This window comes from Trachinotus anak, unplaced genomic scaffold (genome assembly GCF_046630095.1).
Source record: "Trachinotus anak isolate AG129_WGS33_773 ecotype Australia unplaced genomic scaffold, CSIRO_AGI_Tana_v1 ptg000021l, whole genome shotgun sequence".
NCBI classification, from domain to species: Eukaryota; Metazoa; Chordata; class Actinopteri; order Carangiformes; family Carangidae; genus Trachinotus; species Trachinotus anak.
Window position 1 is genome coordinate 5,203,921 of NW_027273872.1, and position 19,335 is coordinate 5,223,255.

The following is a 19,335-nucleotide window of genomic DNA, read 5'->3' on the forward strand; positions in this document are numbered from 1 at the left end:
ACACAGACAGGGAGGAAGAGGAAAGAGAAATACAAAAAAAAAAAAAAAAGAAAAAAAAGCAGGACACGTGCCCACTGAATTCAAGTACATACTCTTCTCTGAGCTTCAGCTGAGGCGAAGACCTTCAGAAGCAAGAAGTGTTTTGGTTTTGTGATGGAGCAAAACTTATTCTGAGACGACAAAGTAGTGAGCAAATTTAATGTGTCACAGTGGTTAACTAAATATCAACAACTGCATCGTACAGTTTGCCTGTTTACTCCCTGTATGTGTACCCGAATGGAGAGCGAGCAAACACCAAAACCAACTTAACACACACAATGACTCACATGGAGCGACCGAGGAAACAGGCAGACAAATTCATTTTGATGGAAATTGCCCTTGACTTTTACTAATCTGTCAAAAGCCTCACCCTTCTCAGGCATTATCCCCGCTGTGATATTCTTTCCTCTCGTCTTTAGGGGAACGCTGCTGTTGTAAGTGTCTAAGCTGGAAACAGGCTGCAGTTGTTTTCTTTGCAAAAACACCTGTCTAAACAGCAGCAAAGCCAAGGGCAAGACTCGCCTGTCAGCGTCGGTGACAGCTCTTGACAAAAATTCAGCAGAGACAATTCCTAAGACGTCCACTCAAGCGAAACAATGCACGTGTGTTGGAGTGACCCCAGCTGGGCTGCCTCACTCACCATCAAGTCTCAGCGGTGCTTGCAGCGGCTCTGCAGCAGGCAGTGACATTTAACAACACCTGGATAGAGATATAATGAAAATGTTCCCGTAAAGGTATAGTCTTTGTTTTGTTCGTCCCTGCGGTTTTCAATGCACTTAATCCTTCTAAATATACCAGTGGTTTCAATGACACTGACTCAGCCAAAAAAAAAAAAGGCTAAACTCAAAACCAGAACCCTCTTACAGTTGTGTGACAGCAACAAAGGCCAGGACTACTTAGGTGATTAATTAATACAGCTTACAACCATTTATAAAGCGATTTGTATCATCTGTCCAGAGTGGATTTAGGGGCTGTTTCAGTGAAGATTTACTGAACAAAGACCAGGTGGCTCATTAGCTACCAGAGACTTAGGTTAGTCTGTATGGAGGGGGATCTCTGGGGTGGTCAAGTTTCAGTCCTTATGCTTAAATTTCAACACATGGATGCTTAATCTGTAATGCCCTCATCAGCCATAGTCCGGTTCCCATCATCTGCTGCTCATACGAGCACCTCCAGGGCCTGTTCCTGTAGGTTTACGTTATCATCACAAAGTGAAAAATTGCAATGACACCGAGGCCCAAATGTGGCAATAAGCTAACAAAGGCTGAGAAATGAGAAACTCTGCACACATTCATAGAGCTCATATTTTAGTAAAACTATACTACTCAAACTAACATCATTTCCTAATTCAGGATATACTGCGTGTATGGCTTGCTACATTTTAAAACCACTTAGAAGGTCATTATATTTTCCCACAGACCAAGGTGACATCTTCAGTTGTCTTGACCAACAGTCAATAATCCAAAGATATGTAGTTTACTAGCACGTGTGACATAGAAAAGCATCAAAGAAGCTGAAAAAAAAACAGCAAACACATTTTTGCTTAAATTTTTTTTCCTTACATGGTTGCAGCTCTAATGCAATTTAATATATTTCACAGTAACACCAGTCAAAATATGAAAGTATGATGGAAAAGAAGTCCCAGAAGGGACCACTTCTCAGATAATAAATGAATGCAACCTGAGCCCATATAAGTGGCAGACTAAAGAGATTCGATTAAATAATTGAAAATGATTAATTTAATGTGGTTTACGTTTTTTGCTAAAATGGAAACTTGCCCATTTTGAAACAATGAGCTTCCCAGCTACTGTAGCTAGCAGGAGTAACAGCGTCTGAGTCATAGATGCTACCTGTTATCCCAAGTTCAAGGAGTAGTCCACTGAAAATCTTACCTTTTAAATATCAAATACCCACTGTGTTTAAGTTTGTAAGGTGGCTCTGAAAAGCTTGTTGAATTCACAGCAGTGAATGGAGCAGACTGAAACTCCACAAAATAGGATTGAACAGCCTACTGCAGGCACATGCATGCACTGTAGGTGTATAATGTCTCCTGACAACAATTTATAAATAATATTTCTGCCTACAGTGCAGGTAAAAATATCAGGTAAATTTGAAATTCTTTAATACCTTTTAAGCCCTTTTTGAAGAACTTTTAAAGACTTTCCAAGACATTTCCAAGACCTGCTGACACATTTTTATATATTTTATGTATTAAAAAGAATATTAGACAAACAGCATTTATTCACAGATGCAATGCACAAATAATTACTTTTTTCCCATGTTGCATTTTTATTTAGAAACACAAAACTGCTGTATAACGTCGACTAAATGTTCACTTTAAACTATACATTCATATTTTTTTAAATTGTACATTTTGTTTACATCATCAGAATTTACAGGATGCGTTATGATGATTTCTAATTGATGAAAGAAGCTTTGAAATGGAGCGGAGGTTGCTTTTTATTGTACAAACACATAGTTTACACATATGGCAGACAAATCTGTAGGTAGACACCACATACATCCCATCATACCAACATGTACTATCATGTGGAAACTATCTTGACAAAACTGGTTAAACGTACAATATCTCAGCCGTCTCTAACAGTACACAAACTGTAAAACAAGCTAATAAAATGCGGTCAAAATGAAGATCCTATGAAACGTTTAATGCATCATAGCCATTCTTCAATGCAAACTTCTGTTCTATAACGGACAGTTGAATAAGGCTATGTAGAGACCTAACAAAATGTTGTACATTTCAGCTCAGCTCATGCTCAGCTTGACACTCAGATACTTCCTGAGTCATATTCATCGAGCTTTATAAACACTTAACCAACACAGCATCTGAACTGTCCTTTATCAGGATGAACCCGGCAATGTCACACTGTGTGAAAATGTGACACCAAATTATCAACATGCAATGGGGACGCTACAAGAAGCATCTGGAGAAGCTATTTGAGAGATGCAAATAATTTGGATACAATCTGAAGAATACAGAATATAAAATGTAAAACTTGATTTTAAGATTGTAAAACTGAAATATTTTTATGTAAAATAACAGTACACAGATCACATCACAGCACAGCTAGTGCAAGCCCCTAATTGGCAAATTGAAAACAGAGATTCATTTCAGTCCACTACAGCATTTTAACCCCCATTTCCCCTTTTGTTTAACTGAGGAGCACCACAGACATAAAAGAAGTTCTCAAAAATTCACGAGAGAACACTTGGTTTCACCTCCCTGTCTACGTCCCATTATTTCTTACCGTGAATCCACTTTGCAGTCGAAGGGACAGGGACAAATTCAACAGGTGTTGATGGTGTTATCTTAGGAAATATACTGCAGCATATCTACTCATTAAAACAAATGTCTCTAATAGCAGTGGCAGAGGATGGTATAAAAATATTTTCAATTACCAGAGTGACTGATTATAGTAGTTGTATTCCTCCTTTAAACAATCACCTTCATACTAACACATAACTCAAGTAACTGCTTAAAGAGTCTTTCTTATATATATTAAACATTAATTACAGAAATGAAACGATAGCTGCGTGTAAACTTGAAAAGAACTGAGGTCCCATTTCCTTTTTGGTGCACAACTCTTGAAATCATTCCTGCTTAACATCTGAACAACAGGGCAAGGCCGCAAAACAGCACAGTCTGTTCTTCTTCTCACCCATACAACTAACACACAGGACACACAAAACACACTCTGCACACATCTCACCCAGTCACCCCAAAAATCCTGAAATAAGGAATACTGACCAAAGACTATAAGTGTGTGTGTGTGTGTGTGTGTGTGTGTGTGTGTGTGTGTGTGTTTGTGTGTGTTTGTGTAGTTGGGAGGGGGTCACTGCACCACACACATGGAGCTGCGTGGGGGGTTGACTGTCCTGGCCACGGTGTCCTGACTGTAGTTTACAATGTCTGCCTTCACCACACGCTGAAAAGATGCAAACACACAGAATTAATGAGCTTCCACAACAATATGAACAAAGAGTCAAATGACAGACAACTTGAAACCACAGAGATACAGGCAGAAGCTACAAATATACTGAGAGCTGAACAGAGAGAATTAGAAAAAAAACCCTAACGCTCCACTTACCAGCACCTCCAAAGCTAATTAATGAACATGTTGTATCCTGTTGGTCGAATCCCTACAATAGGTTATGTGTGAAAATGATAATTTACAGTTTTAAAAGCAGTGATACAATGGACTACTTCCTATCCAGGTGCAGTGACTTATCATCACTGTGATGTTAGGCAACCACCTGAGACTGCAGTCAGTCTTTATGCTAAGAAACCCCAGAAAAGGAAGGAGGCATGTTTAAAAATGTATTGTAACGGAGGTTTATGTTTATCTTTAACTTTTCTTTGTTAGAGGTACCATTTAATTTTTTCATATCCCTTATGTTTATTTTGGTTTTAAACACAAGGAAGAGGGAGAACAAGTTTGCATTTTTGTTATCTTTGTATCGGGGGTATATACTGTGTAATATATATTGCATAACAATGCTAATGTCTATATAATGAAAACTCAGTTTAAAAAAAAAAAGAAAAAGTCTTAATGCTAAGCTAACCATTTCCTGGCTATAGTGTTATATTCAACTGACAACTATGAGAGCAGTTCGAGCTTCTCATTCTTGGTAATAAAACATGTTTCAGAAATCTGTTTCTTTCACATTCAAAATCCAGCTATGATTTAAGACACTGGTCAAAATGTTTATGCAGTCGTGACCCAGCCCAGTCAGGAGGTCAAACTGGAGTCATGTCTGTTTCTACCATGAAGGTTTTTCTCACTAAATCACTCTCAACCAACACACCATAGTTTTGATTCATAAGACAGTTTAGCAAAATACTACAAACTCTGTGATAACACTATATAACAACAGCTCTAATCTGAACCACAGGCAGTAAATACATCCACTACAATGATGCCACTATTGTAACTTCAAAGCTGCTACTGTTTCTGCATTCTAAGAGATATATGACAGATCAAGTGTGATATATCTGTGCAATTGTGCAGACATACTTCCAGCTATTGAACAGAACATATTTTGCTTTGTTGGTTGTTCTCTTGTCTAATTGGGCCTTCATCCTGTGGGTAGTCCACCAGCTCAGCCTTCACGATCCTCTGAGCAGGTTCAACAAATCAGAGCAGTGGAGTGACGAAGGAAAGCAAAGAGACAAAAAAAAAAAGAAAAAGGGTCAAGGACCAAGGCATGGGAGAGGAGGATGAGGGCGAGAAGAATGAAGACCAAGGGGGAGTCAGTAGAAAAGGATGAGGAGAGGGTGATGGGGTGAGAGAAATGAACAAGAAATGTAAGAAACAAATAAAAAATATGAAGCATGGTATTTTGAATCTGCCAGAATCTGACTCACTTATATTTTCAAATTAAAAAACAATGAAAATCACAAAAATCACACCTTAAACTTGAGACACAAAGCACTGGAAATAAAAGCTGCTACTAATGATGTCTTTGATTATCGACTAGTCTGTTGATTACTTTTCGATTAATTGATACATTTTTTGGTTTTGAAATCAAAATCAGAATCAGATTTACTTGTCACTCTCAAAACATACACTTTGCATACATGGAAATGAGATATTGTTCACAAATGTGAGCACTTTCCTAGACCTCCACCTCATATCTTTAAATTGCTGGTTTTGTCCCACCAGCACTCCAAATTTTTATCTCTTTTTCTGATCAATATGTGATGTCTACAGATGTTCTGTGGAAAACTTCACACCTTTTGAAGTTTCTGTTGGGGCAGCTCTACAATTTTAGGAATGTATAAACTTGGACTTAGTGGGAACTCATGTTCAAATAAGTCTATATTTGATCTTAATGGTGCAACAGACTGTTGGACCATTTGCTAAATAACCACAGAAGAGGCGACCACATGGCTGAATCCCAGGCCGTGGTTGGCTGCCTGATTAACGAGCTGCCGAAGCATGGTGTCAGAGTCAGTGAGTGATCCGCGGCCTCTGTGTCTGATCCTGCAGACAGAGGACCATGACGGAGAGGGCTGCCAGGCAGATATAATACTGTCAGGGGTTGTGACCCTCATGTTCAGCCCTCTCTGAACCTGACAGCTGATAATGAGGCTTCGCTGGCCCACAGCTAGCCCCAAAGCCATGAAGTGCTCAAAGCCTGATCTCTGTATCAGTGACACAAACTCAGTCAAAGCCTCTCATGTCCAACAGTATTAGACTACTATATATTGTCTTTTTTTCAGTATTTCAGTATTGCCTTTCTCATTTTTTTTTTTCCATTTTCTTACATTTCATACACCACATAACTAATTAATTGAGATATTAATTGTCAGATTAATGAATAATGGAGATCATACTTAGCTGCAGCTGGAGACCAAACCAGCAATGCTTCATAATTTATTGAATGTGTTCAAAACATGCTAAAGTTTTCTAATTTGAGTGAATGAGACGTTTGGACTCCTCTGTATACTTTTCCTGATCTAAACTGAGAAGTTTCAGAAATGCTGTGGTATACTTAGGCTTTTGAGATTTCTGGAAACATCCTTTTTTGTTATAGAACTAGCGTTGACATAAATATACTGATGAGCATAAGAAAGCAATTCAATCTGTCACACAAATACATTGTATGTTGTACACACACTCCAAATATCTTACGTATTTTAGAGTTCATTAGACACATTAGCTGGTGCACAAAAAGTTATTTTTCCTCCTAACCCACTATGAGTACGGCCACCATAATGAGGTCATTACCTTATTGTTCCAATTGTAATTTCTTTTTCCCCATGAAACTGCATCAGGAGTTACATAAATCTAAGAAAAACCCTTCACACTGTCAAGTAAATTTTGTGTGTTTCAGTTAGTTTTAGCCTTTTTCGATGAAGAACAAACAGTATCCAGCCACTCACCCTCCTTGATTAGCCTGGATTAAAGCACTTTGCTTTATTGACAGAGCTATCAAGGGAGGGGAAGGAGGAAGAAAGTAGATGGACAGCTCCATCAGTCAATGGTCATTTTTATTTAGTCAGCAGCAGCGTTAGTGAGGGAAGAGGAGCTTGAGAATTTGGCCAGTCCTTCCCCTACATGCTCTCCCTTCTCTAGAGGTCCTGACCTCTCTGTAGCCCCCATGCTCATCAACCACTACCCAGCCAGAGTGGCTCCAACCGGTCATATCAGACCCAGGATTAATGCTTCTGGGGGAGGTGACCTTGTAAATTCTACAGCTGCCACCACTGGGCACCTTGGTCTGGCTGGCAAGCTGAGACCCTGTTTTGTTTTGGCCCAAAACGGTGGGAGATAAACCAAATAAATCAGACGGCCACTTCTAACCTCCTCACCCCTACAACTGCCTACCTTTAACCTCTGACTTCACGCATTAATGTGGTCAATGTGGGTGTGTTTACAGATGGGCAGCGTCAGTGGCAGGTAGACCATCATAGGAGGCAGACGTAACAAACTCATGTTTATACAACAAAAGGTCCTTTACAGTGTGTGGTGACCTGCATTGACCTAACACACTCCCTGTGACCTCCGTTAAGTTCAGGCATAACATTTCACACAAGAGATGAACCCAAAACATCACCAGCTACTTTCACTCTTTTACCAAGTGATTCCAAATTTAAACACAGTGGCTGGATAAGTGCAAAATCCTAGTTAGAGGCAAATAAGCCATTTAAAATGTAGCTTAAACAGCTGCATAGGAATTTTGGTGCAATTTGAGAGAAAGGCCTTGTTGCCATTGTGGCTCACCTGGGACTGCTCTATTTCTGCTTTGTTTAGCTTTATACCAAGAATTTCAGCAGCCACCCTCTGGAAACAAAGGTATACCTGGGGAAAGACGAAACAAGAAAAAGGTAAATATTATGAAAGTCACTCACACATTTTTATTGACCCATTGAATCAGCTGGTACTAACCGAGTCTCCTGTCTTGGCCGATACAAACTGACTGATGAGGCTGTTCTCTTGGCAAAAGCGCTGGTGTTTGTCAGCCTTCACTGTCCTCATGTGCTCCAGGTCAACTGTGGACAAAACACAGTGTGACATGTGAGAAAACTTGCAAAAGACAGATAGATAGATTTATATGGTGGTTATACAGCACTCGTGCAGGGTTAACTGTCACATATCAGAACATAAACTAAAAAGATAACTGTTTACTCTTGAGTTAAGATGGAAGGAGTCTGCCCAGTGTACGAGGATGGTGCACATAAAGACACGTGAAAACAAAGCATAACTCATTTGTTATGTTGCTTTCAAACCCAGCTGCAGAGTCCACTGATTGTTGTATCTTTTAATTTATGGAGGGAGCCATTTCAGGGGATTTGATAGTGGACATGATCAATTTAGTAGCCCCAAGCTTCCTTTCCCAGCTGGTAGTAAAGCTTGATGTGACACATTCCTCAGTGTAAGCCTAGTACAGTTGCACCCCGAAGCCATGAGCCTCTGTTTGACCCGAAACAGACAAACCAGCCCAGCTGCAGAGAAATACTTAAGAAACAATATGTGGATGACCGAAGTCTTCAGGCTACACTCACAGTGAGAGTGTAGATGGAGAAAACAGTTTGACTTATGAGTGTGCCGGCCTTTAAGGTGGGCACACAGGCCCAAGAACTGGGACTGTCACCCTCATGCTGATTTACTGTGAACACACAATGACAGCGCCTTCCTTTTTAGCTATTGTGATCACGTCTCTGTGCATTCGACTCCTGTGCACTGATACCAGGCGCTTTGCTTCTCTCCTTCCTCACTATGGGGTCACGCTGGGGTCGATAAGGAAGGTCACCTGGGGGTCTTGCTGCTGAAAGCAATAGCTTCGCTCTTTATTTCTGGCTTTGTGCAGAAAGGCGGCCACGCCCGCTATCTGGTGCATACATGACTATGTTAGCTGGAGGAGGTCAGGCTACTGTACGGTGTTGCATTTCTCTCGTCCCCCCGAGTTTTACTCTTTGTGTGAGGTTTCATTGAAGTTGTCAAGGATTTACCCTGTTCTCATGCCCCTTAGTGTGTGTGTGTGTGTGTGTGTGTGTGTGTGTGTGTGTGTGTGTGTGTGTGTGTGTGTGTGTGTGTGTGTGTGTGTGTGTGTGTGTGTGTGTGTGTGTGAGGGAGGGATAAAGCCAGAAGCAGAGAAAGAGAGAGACAAATACATAGCAAGGAAGAAATGTAAACACTGCACTAACCCAGTATTATTAATATCTCAGTAAGTCTTATGACCCAAAAATGTTAAAGGGCAATCCACAGAGGTAGAAAAAAAATGCAATTTTAAAAGAATAATTTTAAACTAAAATGAAAATTATCGTCATCATAAGTGACATTTAAACAAAAACTGTTCTGGGCAAGGGCAGACACTTTTACAACTACTCAATGTCCAGGGCAGGCTGTCATGTCTCTGCCTGTACATAAACATAGCTGTCTCATAGGCGTCAGCAGGTTATTAATTCCAGTCATTAACAGTGGAGGTACCCAGCATGCTACTAGAAGTAAACACAACTAATCCGTTGGATCCTGCACACTTGGGAAAGGTTATCAATCATGTGTCACAGTCAGATTAGCCAACATTAACATAGTGGCTCAGCAGCAGAGGAAGGTGTCCTGCCTGTAGGTACAGTAGAAGCATCAGGTGGAGCAGAAAATTAGAGATAGGCAGGGAGAATTAAATAAAACTGCAGTCTGATAACTGCCTTCAAGTTCTATGTTACAGAGCAAAAACATGAACATTTGAATCAGAACTGAAACAATAGGTCAATTAATTGATTAGTTGATTGGCAAATTGTTAATTTGCGGCTTTTTTGATTATCAATTAATCGTTTGATTAAATTTTCAAACAAAAATGCCAACATTCACTTGCTACAGTTTCTCAAATGTGAGTATTTCCTGCTTTTCTTTGTCATATGTATTATTGTAAATTTAAACAATTAGCAGAATAATCCACAAAAAATAACTTTCAAAGTTTCAACAATAAGTTTTCAAGTCTTTCAAAAAGTTTCATAGTTTGTTCTTGACTTTGAAAAAAGCAGTTGACAATATATTCTGAAAAAATGTCCCATTTCGTAGTTGTGGAGCTTTTCTTGATCACCAGTTGTTATGGAGATACAGCTGTTCCAACTTCCATTGTACTGAGCACTTCAACCATAAAATCCCAATACTTTATTAATTTAAACTTAGTGACGACTGTGCCAGACTCTATCTGCTAATGCAGATCATGTGGTATGATTGAGACTAACCTTGACTTTGTGGTGGCAGTATTTTGTTAAAATATATTCAAATAGAAAATGCACATTCCTTGCATTGACATTCCTCGATTTTGTGTATGTTCTTGTCATGATTATGATTTGTGAATAACTACGTAGCTCCTTTTAGTCACAACATAATAGCATAGTTGGGTCCACGTTCTCACAGAAGAATTTAGCAGCATGTGGCATCTGTCTGTGTAAACTGAATACAACACTAATCCCACAGTTTCAGTGTTTTGCTCCATTTTTCTCCCTAATGTACCCATTTCTACTTATCAGGTCAAAACAATCTTCCTCCGATGATCTGGTTTCCCTCCGTTTCTGTCAAACTGTACATCAGCTTAACAACCCCTAGGAAGTGACTGCAAACACGAAATAAACTGTTTGGGCCTCCAAGCGCATAGAGATAGTGGAGGGGATCATCACTCGTCAAGAGCGATGGCCCTCCCTCGCTCTGGTCACCATCAGTGTTTATTTAAAAGGTCTGGCTGTCATTGTGGTGAATTGTAAGACAACAGTTAGAGATTAATATCTGGCGGATAAATTAGGCTTTTACCGTAAAAAACCCTTTTGTTATTGTGGTGACCTATTACATAAGTGGGAACACAATCAAATGAGAAGAAAATATGGATGTTCCCCTCCACAAGTTAGTGTCTGCGGAGATGTCAGCTTAGATCCCTCATGGAAAGAATCCTCTCACTGGCAGACCTGATTATCCTGAAACCAGACAGACTTGGAGAGATTTTTATGTCTCTAAAAATATTGAAATTAGTAAGGACGTTGGATTTTGGTTGGATTAATCTGCCTACAGCATACTTTTAAACCAAAACACTTCACTTCACTAAAAAGAAAATAATGCACCAATTAAATTAAATAACCGGAAAACCATTAACAGTTAATGAACATTATCATTATTGGACAAAGTGACTTAAAGTGGGACCACGTGTTGCTCATTTAACATGCAACATCATAACTTGGTTTCACAAACCTGGATAAACCCTTATCCCAGTTTTGAGAAAGCTTCATATGTTCGCAGGAGTACTCCGATAGAAACCAGGATACTGTGGCATGTAAACACCTGATCCAAGTTTCTGAACAGTCCCTGTTGATAGAGATATGAGTGCCTGACACGTTGAGGAATCAAGGCACTTGGACTGCCATGATTAGGCACCATAATGAATTACATTGACGACAATATTTTAAGTGGATGCATCATTTCCCGTAGATTGACTTATTTGTGGCGACCAGTCATTCTGCTACCTTAGAATTTGAGCAAATGTTCAGGCTGTAAACTGTGGATTATTATACACTGATTGACCATGTAAGTGTGTCATTTAGATTTTCTGGAGGAAAATAATTGTTTGGATTAATCGACTAATCAATAAAATAGCTGATAGATTTATAGATACAAAGATAGTCATTTGTGGCAGCTGTTTGTTGACTTAACAACACTTTTGTCCAGTAATTGCTAGAAAGAAAAGTTACGCAGTCAGAAAAATGTCCTTTACAGGGCAATATCTACCCGAAGTTTCCTAACATTATCCACAATAATGTATTGGTTTTATAGAGTTGCGAAGTGAGAGGTTTGTAGTTTTCAGTTTCCTCAACACTGTAATCTTAAACTCTTGCCTGTTAGCATGTCACATGACAGTTTCAAGCTCTGACTGGATGTTTTTTTGCCAAAAGGCACTTTGGAAATCATAGCTAACTTCTTCCCCAAACCTTTAATGTCAACAATGGGCAAATTCAAGGATGTATTTTTCCTTTAGACTTCACCAACATGTTGGCAAGGCAAAACAATAAGCTAATAGCTCTACACTGGCTAACCAGCTTGAAATCCTACACTGTACTGTGTGATCCTCAGTGGGCTTTTTAAAACCATGCTGTGATAACACAGACACGTACTTACTGTTCTGCAGAGTCGGCTGCTGGGGACCAATTGGAACAGTTTACCCAGCGAGCAACGGCCAGAGAATAAGCTTGACATAACACAGTTAATTGCCGGCAGCCTTGCTTTAAACTAAACAGCAGTTGGTGCAGTGGGGAGTTTGAGGGCTGTGGGGGAATGTGTGAACTGTGTATGTGTCTATGTGTCTGTGTGTGGTAGTAATGGTCGGGCGTGTGTGTGTGTTGTCAGAGACTCGGGGCTCCGAGGGGTCATATCCCATTAAGTGAAAGTTACAGGGTTGAGCCTAATCAACCCCAGGGGAGAACCTATCACGTCCAACATTACCTCACACTATGCCTTTAAGACCCTGTTAAGAGGGTTTGCCTCAGTTTCCCCTCAATGACGACCATGAACTAATTCAGACTGTATAGTGAGGGCAAGGATTATCAAACCAAGTCCAATTCCTAATGAAATGACTTACAACTGTCTGAGAAAATTGTCCTCTATACACCACTAAGTTAAAAAACATCCCAGAGCTATTCTGCAGCTCTGACATTCAATAGGGCTTTGTGAGTCTCTGCTGCTACGCACTGCTTTAACATTCAAGTTAACACAAGAGCAGTGTCACCAGCTCTGAAGCAGAAATCATTCTCATATGTCTTGAAGGATCCTTGTTACTCATAGCAACTTTTCACATGAATGCATCACCACAATGTCCCCACATGTTGGACTCTGTTTATCATAGTGCATTGAGACATGTTACCAAATTAAACCCATTCTGGGCAAACGTCTTTCACATCTCTGCAAACTCATGTCAGGGTTCATCTTGCAATCATTATCTCAGATCACAAGACATACTGTGTATCTGCTCTCTATCCCTACTGTGCATCTCTTAGCACACTGCTACCTTTTAAAGCCTGGCATTGGGGTTCAATATTATTTAACTGAATCCTTGCAAATCCCTTGACAAATCTCATTAAGTTTAGTTTTCATCATTTGCAGGTAGCGAAGATAACTAAAAGATTAAGTTTAGATCTGTGATCACCTGTTGCTGAGTGATAACCCAGAAATACTACAGTTTTTAGTGGTTACCATTAACAAAATTCATATTCACAAAATTAACATTTATTAAGCAAGAATCATTAATTTCATAAACTGCAGCTCTAACCTGGAAATGGGATGAACAGCAGAACATATGAGATGTTGATTAATATCATTGTCCTTGTACTTTGTGCAATGACAATAAAGTATTGATTGCAATATAATATAATCTACTGCCAGTGACAATGGTAATTTGTACCAGAGAAAGCAACAATTAGTGCTGCTTATAAATGAGATGCCTGCTAACATTATCTGCATGTTTTTAATACTGGATTTTGCAAGAAAAAAATAACAAGAGGAGATAAAATGGTTCAATATGAGATTTGTTAGCATTGGATAGATTGGATGTGTGTATTTTATCTTTTATACCAAAATGGAAGTGGCTATCAGAACCCAACCCTAACTGCCACCAACTCACAGTAACACCACTCCTTGCATTGCCCGAGCTTGTGGCCCTAATATGCTTCCTCATGTATGTACTGGCAGAGCACAAGATACAAACAATGCAATGACCTTTACATCAAAACAATGTCCACCAGTCCAAGTCACATTCAGTCAAAATCACTAACGTCCCACCAGCAACCTAGACTACTTAAATGAATCCTACAAAAAACAACACATGAAAGGACACTTCGATACTTTATTGTATAAGTTAATATTAAACTGCAGGAGCTTGGAAAAGCAGCAGAATAATTTCCTCTAAAAGTCTGATAGCCAGCAGGTAAGATTAATTGTGAGTGACTTTTGATTTACATGTAAATCTTCTGGTGCCAGATATGGGGAAACCTTTACTAGCTTCAGTCAGTAGAAGTCAGTAAAAGTATATTGAATAATTTTGTGTGATGTCTGACTGAATTAGACATTGATTTAACTTTCATAGCACAAGTGGCTAATAAAACAAAATGACCAGTGGAATTTATGTGAAGCATTTAAATGACTGTGTCCAACTGGTTTACATGACCTTGAGTGAGCTCATAAACACTGAGGGTTTTGAAATATGAAATGTGTGATAAGCCTCTACCCGTATTAAAATATGGACAGCATAATGAAAATGAAAACAATAACTACTTTCCCCCCTCAAATAGGTACTGGCTTCCTCCCAGTTTAATTTCTTTTTTTCAGGAATACAGTATCATTCAGAAGTGCTACAGAAAAAGTTATGTTTTCTTTCCTCTTTAGACACTATGTATTCATTCAGAAGTCAAGTAACTATGCAAACGGCACTCTTGCACATTTCATTACGCCTTAACAGTGTAGATATTGTTTACAGTAGGGAACGTTTATTTTTTGAGGGACTGGAACATCTATATTTAATGGAAAAAAACCTGAAACTTAAAATTATTTTAATATTACCTTTGGCTTTAGAAGAACATAATTCCAGCATCATTGGAGTTGCACAATACTGCAGCAATCAGTAGCCAGTTGTATACCGCTATTACCGACTGTAGACGTTGTATAACTTCACCTAAACATGTGGTGGAATAAATAGAATTAATAATCAGGATATTAAAGTTTGAATGTAAGTTATTAATATTATCGTGACTTTTTCTGAGTGAGTACAGACAGATGAAGTGCTGTTAGTAGCCGGGTGTTGTCGAGGTGAGCAGGGCCCGTGCAGGAGTCCTCGGGGGGATCCTGACAGAGACAGAGCACTCTTTGTGCTGCGGCGCCCCTGCCCCGGTGGCCTGAAATGGGCTGGGACCATCAGGGGACTCGCTTTCCACTAGGGCAGAAGTGTTCTGTCGACAGCTCATTGATCACAGCTCATCTTGTCATTTGATCGTTCTTCAAGAAACGATGTGCAGACACGCACTCGTGCAAATACACACGCGTGCATTCACACTTTAAAACATAATCAGATACTCCACAGCGGCTAGTAAAACAATGTGGTCTTCCTCCCTGGTCAAGAAATGTAAAACAGACAGTGTCCAGCAGTAGCTCTACAGGCAGAGAGAGAGCTGGAGTGCTGGGCTGTCACTGCTACAGTAAAACATGGGGCCGAGGGCCTTGCAGGCTGGGTTAACGGGCTCCCTGGACTCGTGAAAAGTGAACAAAAGACCCAGTTCTGAGCCGACCGCACAGGACGCTGCCCGGGGTTTCACTGGCCATGTCCTCCTAGCTCTCCTGTCGCTGTTAAACTAAGTGGACTTTTATGGGAAAGCAGTAATACATGCCTCTGTGAGACGGCAGCGTAACTATGAGCTATAATAATTATACGGAGCACAGGGGAGCATTCGTAATTGTATGCATCGCATCACGATAAGTCTACTTATAATTATAAAGTCGTCCTCTGAGCAATGATGGGTTGAACTGGCCTACATATTCAACAGCAGCCAGAGCAGTGAACTGTAACATGGAAAGAGTGTTCTGCTCGAGACTGCCTGAGCAAACATCAACCAAGTTAAAAACCTGAAGCAGGAGCAGGGTGCAAAGGCAGTGACGTAATATTTCACACCACAAAAAAGTAGATTTAGCAAAAAAAGAGGTACTATGTTGATATTTCACATACATTTATAACACATGCCTGTGGATCCAGATCAATCGGTTATTTACCCAACCCTGTGTCAGCGAGGCCCCTTCCAGGAATTCCTCCATATCAATGTTGTGGAGCAGCAGAGAAATAAAGTACAGCCTGAGCATGATGAGGGTTCCAGGCTGCATTCAGGTCAGGTGGCTAAGCTGTGCTGTGCAACTCAAATGGCCCATGACTTACCACACAAGAAGGTATTCGAAGACTGATCATCTACTGCATGTGCAACAATATTTGCTTTATGGATGACTAAAATGAATGAGGACTTTCCATGTTTCGACAGGCATGAGAGTCAAGAGAGATGAGTGCAGGGACCAGAGCTGGGTCAAACGGTTGTTACAATTACATCTTAGCATTTTGTTAATTTAGCAAGGAGCACCAGCTTGGCGCTCGTTGCATTGCTCTGTGTGGTAAAGACCACCTATCAGCCACCTGAGCAGGCTTAAATAAACCCTTGAAAGTATTTCTTAATCACTGCTGGACACAAGTCTCAGCATCTGCAGCTGTGATTTTACACTGACTTATCAGCCACAGTGCAACACAGCTGTAATTCTTCTGTCATCCCTCTGTATCCTTGTTGTAACATGAATCTCTATTTCCCATCTTTTCCAGACTTACAGAAAGACAGCAGGCTACAGTCACTGCGGTCACTGAGACAATTTGATACACACGTCTAGGCTGACCCTTTACCTTAAATAAAATGTGAAGAGAAACAGGAAATGGTGGATTTGCTGTAAACTGTAAACATTCCAGATCTTTACCCAACCATACCCCATGCCTTACTGGGTCTATATACTGTATATATAATGTTTAACAGTGTCGAACCTGTGGTTGCGCTACCCACAGTGCAACACAGACACTGCTGACGTGTTCATCTCTTCTATCTGGGGAGGGGTGAGGGTGCTGGGGTAAGAGTACTGGGCTTTTGTCCCACCACATGTCTATTGTGGCTAAACCTTTCCCTTGGGGGCAATTAGGACCTTTTAGTTTGTTGTAAGAGGACCTAAGTAGGAGTGGGTTGAGCCAGGAAAAACATTTTTGAGCTAAACCAAAAACAGAAGCACATTGAGCTCCTCTGCGCTCCTGGACTTCTGAGCATCTCTCTATTAAGAAATGTGCAGGCCTACACTGAACAGACAGGAACTGTGGCAGCTTTACAGGGGCAGGGAGGTGACGGGGTTGAGAGAGCTGGGGAGGGGGGGAAGGCTTCAACTGCACCCGAGGTCTTGCCAAGAGGGCAAACAACTCAAGACCAACAATGTTGGTGGTAAGGACATGCTTCACAAGAATCAAGAGTTAGGGGAGATCCATGTTTCGCTTTAGCTTTCACATGGATGGATGGAAAACTGGGGAGAGAGAAGTGCGACGGGTAACGGTATGCGATGAGATCTGCTGTAGCGTGCAGAAAGCAAACACACGCATGTTGTTTAACACAACAGGGACACTGAGCCAATGAAAAGACATTACTGTAAGTAAAGGCAGCTACAGCAAAAGTGTTAGTCTACACATGTGAGAGATAAGACCTAAGAGTAGGTTTAAGTGTGTGATTGAAAGAGTTAGTGTTTGCACAGGGATGAAAATGAATGTGCAAGTATGTTTGAGAGATGGTGCAAGATAGGGACTTGGAGAAGAAAGAAAGGGGACAAAACAGTGCAGAAGAGCAAGTCAGGTAAGACATAATTAAGTTTACAAAATGTCTTGATGTGGGGACCTTATCTCTCTGGAGAAGGAAATGTTTCCCATGGCAGGCCTGAGTGGATCGGCAGTGAACGGTGTTAGAACCTCTAAAAAGCCATGAGTGATGAGGAGGGGTTAAGAGAACTGAACCCATTTAAGTCACCCAAATAAGGGCTGTACAAGCCTATGATGGATGCTCTGGAGTTCCTGAGGGAGAGAGCACTAGAAATGGGAAGGGTGATGGGTGGGGAGCAAGCAGGGGTCCTGCGATCCCCACTTAATAAAAACAAATTGGTTTGATAAACGACACAGGCTTAATGTCTACAAAGAAATATGTGCACTAATTTCGAACAGCAATGCAAGTCATTTTAAAATGGTGATGTCCCATTCAATCATAATATGCTAATGCTACAACACACAAAATTCAAAACATGGATTAGGACTGCTAACAGCATGCCATATTTTTTATATGAGTGTCTTAAGACTACCTCTGATCTACGGCGAACAGTCACTAACAAGCCACATGCAGCTGCTGTTCAGTAAAGAGCAAAAGAATTTATCGTTTGGATGCCTTTCAAAACACACATCACTTATTAGTCTACTAAAAATGAAACACTAGAGAGAAGAGGGAGAGGAGAAGATGACTGCGCAACAAGCCAACATCTCTCTTGAGAGGTTCCTGTGTACCATACGGTGTTACACTGGGCTGCACTATAATAAACAGTTATAGTATGTTTAAACAGACCAAGAGCTTAGCATTCTTCCATTACCCATGTGTTCCCAGAAACTCCACAAGTGTGTCACTTTACCTAAGTGCATGTTTCTGTGCACAGCTGTGAGTGTCTGTGTGTGCATGCCGTTGCATAAATAATTGTGCGCACATATGTGTGCCCTCAATAAAACATTTCATTGGCTTCCTCTCTGAATTGTTACAAGTGGTGCCATTATTTAACACAAGGCTCTGGGCAGCATGTAGAGGGCATGGGGGTGCAGCATACTGGTGCTTAACAAGCACACTTAACCCCAGCCGGCCATGCTAAGCCAAAGAAAGGAAAGGTTGTTCCCCTGCAGTGACATGGCACAGGAGGGCAGTCAGGGCAGAGCAAGGAGAGGAGGGGACAGCATCATTAATGAACCAGTCTAGTCCATAGGCTCAATTACAAGTAGACTGTGTCAAGAAGACTGTGTTCAAATTAATCTAGAAGGCAAGCATGAGGTAATTCAGGAAATATAAACTCAATCCACGTAGCAGCATGTGTACTGTTAATAACAGGGTTGCATTTTATTGTGGTCTACATGTTGACTCTATATTAAAAAGAAAACTTAACATTTTATAATAATGTATCTGATAAAAACTTTTCAGCTGTGTACGTACAACTCTGTGTGCTCCAACCAGCAACTAAATGCACATGACATCTATAGCCAGTGTTCACCTTAAGATTATCTAAGAGGAAACACCAAACATTTTGAGTGGTGAAACACCACAATCTCCCCTAAGACAAGCCCTCAAAGGCACATAAATCTGTAGTGTTTTTATAAGCTCCTTGTTATGTCTGTACTTCTATTTCGGTTGTCACAAACATGTTGCCTCGCTCAGGCCAACATCATGGGAACCATTTAAAAGAACTTTGCTCCCTAAAGAATGCTGCATATTCATATGTGCCACTTAATTTTAATGTGTACCAAGTATTCAAGTTGGAGAAAAAACAAAAATTCTATGATGCTTAAAAAGGATAAAACTCTTCAGCAAAAAAAAAAAAAAAAACTCAGGGTGTGGAGAAGAAAAAGTAAAACAAAAATTTAGGTGTGGACATCTCCAACTAGGTAGCTAGACTAACTTTCTTCAATCTTCCTGAAAAAAAGGAGTCAATGGGA

At 40.4% G+C, this 19,335-nt stretch overlaps 1 protein-coding gene across 2 annotated transcripts in view; it reads right to left on the reverse strand.

The window, feature by feature from the left end:
• Positions 1 to 2,304: 2,304 nt before the first annotated feature.
• rab28 (RAB28, member RAS oncogene family) overlaps positions 2,305 to 19,335 on the reverse strand; it is a 30,315-nt gene continuing 13,284 nt past the window's right edge. The window contains exons 5-8 of one of the 2 annotated variants that reach the window (XM_071457067.1): positions 7,953 to 8,056; positions 7,788 to 7,865; positions 5,076 to 5,177; positions 2,305 to 3,986 (exon numbers count right to left, since the gene is read on the reverse strand). In XM_071457067.1, the coding sequence (XP_071313168.1) occupies positions 5,082 to 5,177; positions 7,788 to 7,865; positions 7,953 to 8,056 (278 nt within the window). In that variant the 3' untranslated portion in view covers positions 2,305 to 3,986; positions 5,076 to 5,081. The remainder of the gene's footprint in view (positions 3,987 to 5,075; positions 5,178 to 7,787; positions 7,866 to 7,952; positions 8,057 to 19,335) is intronic. The other variant, XM_071457068.1, reaches the window with a different exon arrangement.